The sequence below is a fragment of the Alexandromys fortis genome, unplaced genomic scaffold (genome assembly GCF_014885135.2).
Source record: "Alexandromys fortis isolate MF-2015 unplaced genomic scaffold, M_Fortis_MF-2015_v1.1 scaffold_16, whole genome shotgun sequence".
NCBI classification, from domain to species: Eukaryota; Metazoa; Chordata; class Mammalia; order Rodentia; family Cricetidae; genus Alexandromys; species Alexandromys fortis.
In genome coordinates, this window is record NW_026067893.1 from 14,248,238 (window position 1) to 14,258,146 (window position 9,909).

General features: G+C 52.6%; 1 protein-coding gene across 4 annotated transcripts in view; it reads left to right on the top strand.

The window, feature by feature from the left end:
* Fbxw4 (F-box and WD repeat domain containing 4) overlaps positions 1-9,082 on the top strand; it is a 90,334-nt gene extending 81,252 nt beyond the window's left edge. For 2 of the 4 annotated variants that reach the window (XM_050144849.1, XM_050144840.1), the window contains 3 exons: positions 7,977-8,117; positions 8,611-8,752; positions 8,941-9,082. In XM_050144849.1, the coding sequence (XP_050000806.1) occupies positions 7,977-8,117; positions 8,611-8,752; positions 8,941-9,060 (403 nt within the window). In that variant the 3' untranslated portion in view covers positions 9,061-9,082. The remainder of the gene's footprint in view (positions 1-7,976; positions 8,118-8,610; positions 8,753-8,940) is intronic. The other 2 variants (XM_050144857.1, XM_050144861.1) reach the window with 2 other exon arrangements.
* The last annotated feature ends 827 nt before the right edge of the window (positions 9,083-9,909 follow it).

Sequence of the window (9,909 nt, forward strand, 5' to 3'; positions counted from 1 at the left end):
CTCATGAATTTATTCTGTAGAACGGACACCAGTCCTTCCCCCTTGAGATTAAGGCTGAGGCAGAAGGAACCCTCTCTTGTGGGGCTATGTGCTGGGACCAGAGGGAGTTGAGGGAGCCCTGGTTGTGTGGCTTGAGGCTCCCACTCCAGAACTACATTGCCACTTACCAGCTTCAATTGGGGCCTCGCTAGACTTTGCTTTGCACATTGGGGACTGAAAATGAGAATCCACTGTTCCCACTCCCAGGAATAGTTATGATTAAATAACTATGAAGAAAGGCCCCACTGCCAACACCTGCATCCTTTGCCGTCTCCCACAGCACTGAACAGTTCATGGAGACCTGACCTCTCAAGTCGCAGGAAACCTGTGGCCGCCACCAGTGGCAGGAGAGGAAGCTGCTGGCCACAGCACAGAGCAGGGTGTTGCCAGTGCGACTGTGGTCCACGGATGAGCATTGTATCAGCGGTTTCAGCTTCAGTTAGTCATAGAGTTGGGGCTCACATACCATCCCTTCTGCCTGGGCCCCGCTTTAGGAGGGGGGTCTGGGTATACCACCATGGCTTAGCAGAATCTCAAAGTTAGATGATCTGTGGGTGTGGTGTTGCTTGACTTTTAATCCCACCATCTGGGAGGTTGAGGCAGGTGGATCTCTGTGAGTTTGAAGCCAGCCTGGTTTACATTGTGAGTTCCAGAACAGCCAGGGCTACATCGAGAGTCTCCACCTCAACAAAACAAACAAGGTTGGATGATCTTTGAGCTGCCTCCTATTGCCTTGGAGGGGACTTAGGATCAGGATGGAGTTCTAAAGGACTGGCTCTGTGAATATACATTCTATGAAATCCCTAGACCTCATCAACCCCAAACACTGACACTTTACTGAACTCAAAATGAACCCAAATAAGAATGAGCACAAGACAACTAAGGTTCTGGGTTGCTCTGGAATCAAATGAGTTATTGTCACTGTGTTCTCTGGCCAGCTTCTGGGCTCTGCATGTGACAGGGCCACCCTAGGTGTCACATGGCATTGCCTCCTCTCTAGCCCCAGACTGTCCTCGTCACCCATGGGAAGAACCAGACCTTGTGCAAACATTTGCCCTGTGTCCAGGACACAGGTTGGAGAACTGAGATGGCAGGGGGTGAGGAGGTGCCCTGGTGGGAGGAAATAGATGGCCAGGACAACTTTGGAGCTGTCTTTCCTAAAGAAGCCAAGCAGATAATAAAGCCATGTAGAAAACAGGATTAAGGTAATGAACAGGCAGGACCAAGTTTGATCTTTCAATAACACCAAAGCCTGACTGACAGGCAATCTGCAAGGTGGAGTGGTATTGCCGGCAGGACGCTGGCTGGGCGGAATGCAGTGCTGGCTGGCTGCTTTGCTTTTAACCTGTCACTGCCGAAACCTGAGCATGGCGTGAATTTTCTTTTATGTGTGTGCTGATTTGGGGGGTGGGGGACTCTCAGCATCTGGGCTACCCTCAGGTGCTGGTGGGGGCTGGGACACCCAGGAGGTGCAGCTTCCCACTGGGCACAGGTCCTGCCATCTTTAGAACTGTTGCCATGTTCATCTCTCAGGTACCCACCCCAAGTATCCAGTACTGAACTTAGACTGCCCAGAGATCCCTTTCAGGGTACCCAGGGGCTAAGCAGGGAAGGGGTGAGGAAGGACTGGCTAGAACTTGCCTGTCCTATCTCCCTTTTGGCCTTTTCCTCTGTTGGAACAGCACTGTAAGTTAAGCCCAAGGAGAGGGATTGCCAGTGAGGAAGCTGGGGCCCCTCACTCAGCCCCAGGTGCATAGGACCCAGTATCTGACAGCCCAGTGTTCAATCCTCAAGTGCCAACAACTCCCAGTGACAGCCAACCACTGAAGGAGTCTCGTCAGGTTTCGAGGAACTATACCAAAGCCCTCCTAGTCCTTAGCTCGAAGCTTAGAGGAATCCAAGTGTACCTTATGTCTTCTCTCTGCATGTCTTGGGTAGTCACGGGGGTGGGGGAGTGCCAGGTGATGACTGTGTGGCACACACCTCCCAGCTACTGGAGGCCTAGTAGGTCTGAGTGGTCCTCTGTCATCTTCCACCACCATGAGCCTGCTGTTGTTGCAGGATTTGCATTTTCTACCAAGGGGCATTTGAGCTGGATCTAGCAGTGGTCACTATGAGCAGAATACTCTGGGGGTTGGGGACCGATATAAGCTACAGGGTGGAGAAGCCCGACTTCAGACCTGAAGGTGTCACAGGGGTCCAGCTATTGACCCTGAGCCATGCTGGGGACTGGGAAGTAGGGAAGCAGGTAGAGGGCTTTTGGTGACTTTACTGTTCCCGAGGCACTGAGCCCTCTGCTACTGCCACCTTGCAGGTTTGCATCCACATGCACAGATCTCTCTCTCTCTCTGTCCCTAAGGGCAGGGTCATCCCTGTTCTGTTATGCTTTTATTTCTTTTTTTTTAATATTTATTTATTTGTTTATTATGTATACAATGTTATGTCTGCATGTATGCCTACAGGCTAGAAGAGGGCACCAGACCTCATTACATATGGTTGTGAGCCACCATGTGGTTGCTGGGAATTGAACTCAGGACCTTCGGAAGAGCAGGCAATGCTCTTAACAGCTGAGCCATCTCTCCAGCCCTATGCTTTTATTTCTATCTTGAAGCTGCTGAGTCTCTTAGCCAGGGAAAGGGCCGAATGGGTTTCCCACATTCTTAGGCTTTGCTCGGGGCGACCCCATGCCCTAAGGGAACCCAGGTCAGCACTAGTAGTGTCCCCTCACAAAGCTCTCCCTGATCTGTCACTATGGCCTCTTCCACCAGGTACTGAGCTACCTGGTTGGCCCCAGGCATGTTGGGAATGGAACTTCGTCTTTCGCTAAGCACAGGGTCTGAATATAGGGCATTCGCTAACAGCCAAATGGCAGGGGCTCATGGATGGAGATGGCAGCTGTGGTCATCACAGGCTGCTGTGCTGAGGACATCATGCGTGCCCCATTCCACCCAGATGTGGCTTTGTCTCCCCTGGCCTTCCTCTGCCCCGCCCCGCGCAGGGGCCTGGCCTTCAGTCAGGGTGATTACGGGACTGCCTCTCCTGAAAGTACCTGCCTTCTCCTTTGAAAGTATTACTGACAGCCTTTTCATTCTCTTGTTTCTCTACTTCTTTAAGGAACCCTGTAATTTCTTATTCTTTTACCCCTTTGCTTTTGCTTTCTTGTCCCCTCTGTCCCCCTGAACTCTTTGAAATTGGCTCTCTGCCTGCTGACACCAAACTGATACTTTGCGTTTCACTACTCCTTATCCCTTTATGGCAACAGATGTTGAAATTTTGTATCCTTTTATCTGCCCGGCTGCCCTTTCCTGTAATTACGTCGCCTTGTTAGCAGTACAAAGTGGGCTGCCTGGCTGCCTGGCCTTTGAGCCATTGTGTTTGAACACGTGTGCTCTGGTGGGTGCTGGAGGGGATGCATGCTCACACATATACATGTGACAGACACTGTGTGCCCCCTCCCTCTGACATAGCAGGGACAGTGAGTTTCAGCACTGTCCTCACATCTCCACTGTTGGGTTTGAAATCTGGGGCAGGTGGCTCAGTGGGCAAAGGTACTTGTCACTGAGCCTGACAACTTGAGTTTGATCCCCAGGAGATAAGTGACTCCTTTAAATTGTTCCTTGATTTCTATAAGCACAACCTTTGCAAGAGATGTTTGGGGAAGAAACATTTGGGGTGTGTTCCTTTGATTCTCTTAGTAGAGGACCAGCCCCTTGGGCACCTGAGGTACAGAGACCTGCAAAGTACAAGAGAGGACCTGAAGATGAACCTTGTATCTGCTGGGGCCGGGCTGGGCTTGCAACCAACTAGACGCTCCCATTCCCACAGGGGCAAGTCAGAGGTCCCTTGACGAGTGGCAGGGCCCAATTACCTACAGAGGACAGTGAGAGACCAAGACAGATACAGTACAGGTGCTCCATTGTTGCAGGAGAAAATGGCAGACTTGGAGGCTTAAAAGAACACAAAATTAAGCTGGGCTTGATAGCACGCCTTTAATTCCAATATTCAAGTGGCAGAGGGCAAGCGGATCTCTTGAATTTGAGGCCAGAGAGAGTGAGTTCTGGGACAGCCAGGGCTACACAGAGAAACCCTGTCTCAAATAAATAAATAAAATAGAAAATTGGGGGTGGGGGCAGGGAGAGGCCTATTGTAAGGAGCATACAAGCCAGCATGTGTGAAACACTCAGTGTAGGTAGTGCCTGCCAGACTCAACTGTGTGAGCTGCTACAAAGGTAACAGCTACTCCGCCACTATGAGACCTATACAGCCGTCTCTGTTCCTATCAGGATACCACCAGGCTGGGGTTGCCATTCAGCCTGTATCCTGTCTTCCTCGTATGTGACTTGAAGGTATTTCCTCAGTGGCTTTGGCTTCTTTATTCACAATCAGAGGACTGATTGTATGTATCCACGGGTCTCTGAGGGCTGGGCACCGGACACTGCCAAGCCTCTAGCCAAATCAGATGGTCAGCCTCATTACCTTTGTCACTGCCTGTCACAATCCCATCATTAACGAAAGAATTACCCAATCCCCTCACCCCAAGATGTCTGTTTATCCTTTTAGAACGTTTTTTTCTGTCTTGTTAGCTGAGTATAAATTTAGACTTTTCTCCCTCACTGGACAGTGCGGCTCACATCTCCCTGTAGTTTCTGCTAAAGCACAATTCCTTATGGTCCTTGGCTATTGGTTACAGGAGGGAGAGAAGCAGTGACCCCTGAGCCTGCTTTAACTTACAGGCCATTCGCCCTTAGACAGAAGAGATAAACTGCTTGTCATACTTGAGTCTCAAAACTGCAGTTACTGTCCAGGGTAGCAAATGGCAGAGAGGCTGGCACTTCCGGGAAGCAGAGTGCACACGTGCTCCAGGCCACAGCAGACATCAGTGTTACAAGTAGCTGGGAAAGGTGTGAGGACCACAGGTGCGGCACTGCGGGCTGGAAGCCTCAGAACATTCCTGTGCGAGAGGCCTGTGGTGAGTGTGTGGGCCAGAGGAGGTGTGAGCACTGGACTAAGAGTAGTAGGGCACGGTGTTGAGACGCTGGAGGGGCAGGGGAAATGCCTCTGGCAACTGGGCCAGAGTGGCTGGTGGCAGTACATTATTGAATTTTCTCCCTCCTGGTCAGCAGGGTAAGCCAAGCTCAGGAGACCTCCTTTCGTTTCTGAGAGACCCTTCAGGGACGTGGTCCTGCACAGGTACCAGAGGCCTCCTGCAGCACTCCGACTTAGCCTGTCTCATTCATCAGGCTCACCCTGCAGGCTGCTCCATCTGTCTTTATCTTTCTCTGGGTGGAGACAGAATTGCTGGAGTCAGGCTCAGGAGGCTAGGGTATGGAGGTCTGCGGCCCTCGGCAGCTCCTGGAGGCCTACGCTTTGTCTGCAAGAGTTGGAAGGAAAGGGATTTTTTTGTCTGGCTCTCTATAGTTACAAGCCCAGTTCTTGCTCCTGTCTTGGCCTGGGGCTCTGAGTGTCAGCCCTGTTCCCACACAAGTTGTGGGACAGCCAAGGCTGCACGCACACTACCCCGTTTTGCCCCCTACAGTGAGAGGCCGAGAAGCATTCTTAACATTCTTTCCAGAGAAAAGGGGTGAAATGTCTGAATTTGGGGTCACCACGTTATACAAATTGCAATCTAATCGTTTTTACAAGAACACACTTGCAGCGAGAAAAGCGGCGCAGGAGGGGTGAGGAGACAGAAGCCGTCTGGGCTATTGTTGGCCCAGTCTCTCTCCATCACAACAGTTAAGCTACAGTTTTCTACTTCAATTGGGGCTGGGGTGGGAACCTGAAGGGCCCATGGTGCCATTTCTGTTTGTTTTCCCAAATCAAAGCCGCAGCAGGGCTCCTGTGGCACTGCTGGGCTACTATTAGGAGAGACAGGCCATTTCCCAGGGCCTGATGTGTCCGCTGATGCTCTGAACTTAGCCTTGTAGTGCTATACAACAGAGCTCCGAGACTCCAAGGCCAAAGAAATCGTTATCTTTTTATTGGTGGTTTAAAGTGTGTGTAGCCACTTGAGTCCCAGAGAAAGTAAAGCAGAAACTTCTCAGGCTGGGGCAGGCAGATGAAGGGCTGGGCCTTTGGGTCTCCCCCAGGCCCCTTGGGCTGTGCTGTATTTGGTGGCTGCTTGGGCAGTGGACAGGATCCAGATTGGTGGCGGCTCAATCTGGAAGTGCCCCCCCCTCTCACTTCTGAGCCCCAGCAGTGGGTACCCAGCTCTGACTCTCTCAGAATCCCAGAGACAAGGTGGGCAGGCAGAGGGGGCTCTCCTGGGCTCCACCCCTGCAGCCAGTCTTTCATCTTCTATTTCAAACAAACATGAAATTACTTGCATAGATTAAAGGGGAGAGCGAGCTCCTCAATCACTCCTTACAGCCTCACTAATGGAGTGGGCAGGGCCCCAAAATCTGGAAAGGAAAGAGAGAACTGAGGGGCTCCCACCTGGTGTACACAAATCCAAGTCCACCTTTGAGAGGGGACCCCCCCACCTCCCCCGGCTGTCATGGCTGGTGGCTGCTCTAGAAGGGCAGGGTCTCTATCTAGGAGCAAGGCCAAGTGGTCTGTAGCAGACACCGACCTGGGGAGATGTCTCCCGGTCCCCTAGGAGCCCCTGACAGACTCCCACCCTAGGCCACTGCATAACCTTGGAAAGGTGGCTGGCACAGTGTGCCAGTTTAGGGACTCAACCCTTCAGTGGATAGCAGTAGGGTTCCTTGGCGGGCTTCATGGTGCTCACAGTGGACAGCTGAACAGGTAAAGAGAGAGCCCCAGCCTCCTCCTTCAATGCTTTTTAAGATGGCTACCTTTTAGGGGAGTAGGCTAAGTGAGAGTCTGAGTGATGAGGACAGCCTGGAGCTGAAGTCTACATTTAGACACACGGCTGGCAGCCCAGCCTGCTTCAAGCCCTTTGTGAGACACTGCTCAGGCCAAAGTTGTTCTTCTGAGTCAGTGAAATCCCCTCGTGCCCCATGCCCAGGCCTCTTACCTGTACATGCCTGAGATGTGAGCATGGCCTGTTTCTCCTGTCATACCATGAAGGAGAGCCATGGACAGGAAGCTGAGGCACTGGGCCCAGAAGGTGCCTCCTCTTATTCCCTCCACACATTCTGCAGAAACTCAATACATCCACCATTCCCGGCCATAAGGATTAGCTGGTGCACTTGATGTTGAGGGGCAGTTGCTAGGGCCAAGAGGCCCCCCTACGTGGTTGCTAGGGGTCTGGCATGGGGTGAGAGGTCTGCCCACTGCCGCGGTCACGGAGGGAATTACACAGTCACAAAGAAATTGTTCTTCTCAGTAATCTGGTCTCGGCCACCGGGTGGGGTACGGGTGGGGGAGCAGGCTGGAGCCCAGCAGGCTGGGGGCTGTGATCACGGAGGCGTGCTAGCCCTGGGCTGGGGGCCAGAGACCGAGAACACCAGGGACCAGCACACTAAGCTGCTTTCTCAGCTATTTCTGCCGCTGGACACAAAGGTGTTTACTTGTTTTAACATCTCCTAGGACTGCCCTTTCTCCCTTTGTGTGGTCTTTATCCCTAGTAAGGTTTGAGCCCCAGATTACAGTCAGGAATTAAGGCACCGGTCTCAGGCAGCTCAGAACTGCATGACCTGCCAGATGAAGGAGTATAAAGTAACCAAGTGTGTGCTTGTGAGGGGGCTGACCTCTTCAGCAAGACCATTCATAGTCCCAGAGGGAGCAGGCAGCCAGCATGCAGGTGTGATGGAGGAGGGTTGCTGTGTCTTTGCCCTACTGAGCCTTCAGCTAGGAGCTGGGATACTGGGGGAGGGCTGGGCAGTTTGCTACTTGGAGGTTCAGTCACTAGGCATCTTCTCTTCGGCACTCCCAGGTGATGGGGACCTATATGTCCCCAAGGCCAGATGCCTTTTGCAAGGCCTGGCCAAGGTAGGCCGCCTTTCACTTTATGCCCTTCTTTTCTTCCTTAGTGGACAGCTGATCACACATCTGGGCAGTGATTTTCCCCCAGGGGCCGGGGTGTTGGATGTCATGTATGAGTCCCCTTCTACACTGCTGTCCTGTGGTTATGACACCTATGTTCGCTACTGGGACCTCCGCACAAGTACCCGGTGAGTGTGCTGGATGGGTGGATCACACGGAAGGCCTGTACCAATGCAGGAACTTTTTAGTCCTGGGTCGGCCAGGGCAGGCACAGAGAGCCTGTCAGCAAGGTCATAGTAGTTCAGGTTCCCTACCCTTAGACAGCTCTCTCTGCTCATTGTGGCCTGGGAGACAGAGAAGGGCAGACCCTTTTCAGAGCCTCAACAAGTCAGCAGGAACAAGACTTCCCCTGGCATTCTCTCTCAGACCTTGTGAGGCCTGTGTGTGTCTCTCACGGATCCTATGTCAGGTAGTCTGCCAGGAGGACGTAGATGAGGACAGGGAGGCTCACAGGAGGCCTCTGCAGAGGCGCCTTTCTCCATTAGGGTTGCTCGTGAAAGAAGCCAGTGAGTCAGGCTTCACACTACTCCAGCCCATAGGCCTCCCTAACCTGTCTCCATCCCTGGGGAAGCTGGGCTGGAGGGAGGGCACCTGCCTGTACCACTCTCTCTTCCTGGACAGGAAATGTGTCATGGAGTGGGAGGAGCCCCATGACAGTACCTTATACTGCCTGCAGACAGATGGCAACCACCTGCTGGCCACAGGTTCCTCCTACTATGGTGTTGTGCGGCTGTGGGACCGGCGCCAAAGGGCTTGCCTGAACGTAAGTGTCCCAACCAGCACATGCCTCTGCTATGTCAAGACCCGCTGTGGGTTGCATTGGAGGCTGGTGATTGGCCAACGTTGTAGCTATGGTACCTGTCCCTGTTTCACTGGGTCTGGGTCTCCTGAGTCGGGGTACCCCATTTCCCAAATGAGACACTCTTCTCATTCCTCTGCCCCTCCTCCCAGGCCTTCCCACTGACGTCGACTCCGCTCAGCAGCCCTGTGTACTGCCTGCGACTCACCACCAGGCATCTCTATGCTGCGCTGTCCTACAATCTCCACATCCTAGACTTTGAGAACCCATGACCAAGTGCCCTGCCTCTGGGTCGGGTGGATCAGCTTCTCAGGGACCTCTCTTGCCTGGCAGGTGAAGTGACTGACACCGCACCCTCTTCCCAGTCCTGCTTCGCTTCTGGACCTGTGGCCACAGTGCCCTGGTACCTGAAGCACTGCCTCTTGGACACTGGGGCTGACTCTGATGTAGGCCCTCCCAGTACCCGTGGTCTTAGGAGAATGGACCTGAACTCTGGTGTTTACAACAGGGCCAACGTAAGGTCCTGGGCTGGCGAGGCCCAGCCTGTCCCCGAGCCCTTCATAGCGCTACAGCAGCCTACAGAGTGAGGTGAGGGGCTCCCACATTCCAGCTAGAAAGACAGGTGAGTTGCTGGAACTTTTGCCAGTACCAGCTGTCTCCTCAGTCAGGTCTCAACTTTGGCCAGCTTCTTGAAACTGGGGGGCTCATTTCTGAGGTACTAGCCTGGTTTTGTTTTGAAACTAAGAAAAGGGACAAAGGACACCTGTCAATTCGGGCCCCTGGGCTAGCCATTCCTCAGGCCAGAAACATGTGAGAAACATGCTATATGATTTTAATTTCTGTAAAAATAAAATCTGGGGGCTGGAGAGCTGGCTCAGAGGCTAAGAGCATTGAGGCCCTGAGTTCAATTCCCAGCAACTACATGGTGGCTCACAGTCATTTGTAATGAGATCTGGTGCCCTCTTCTGGCCTGAAGGCATACATGCAGCAGAACACAGTATACCTAATAAATAAGTAACTCTTAAGAAATAATAAAATAAAATCAGGTCTGTTTGTTTACAGATCTGGTTAGGTCATCCTAGGAGGCCCCAGGAAGGCAGAAATCACATTTAAACTCAGAA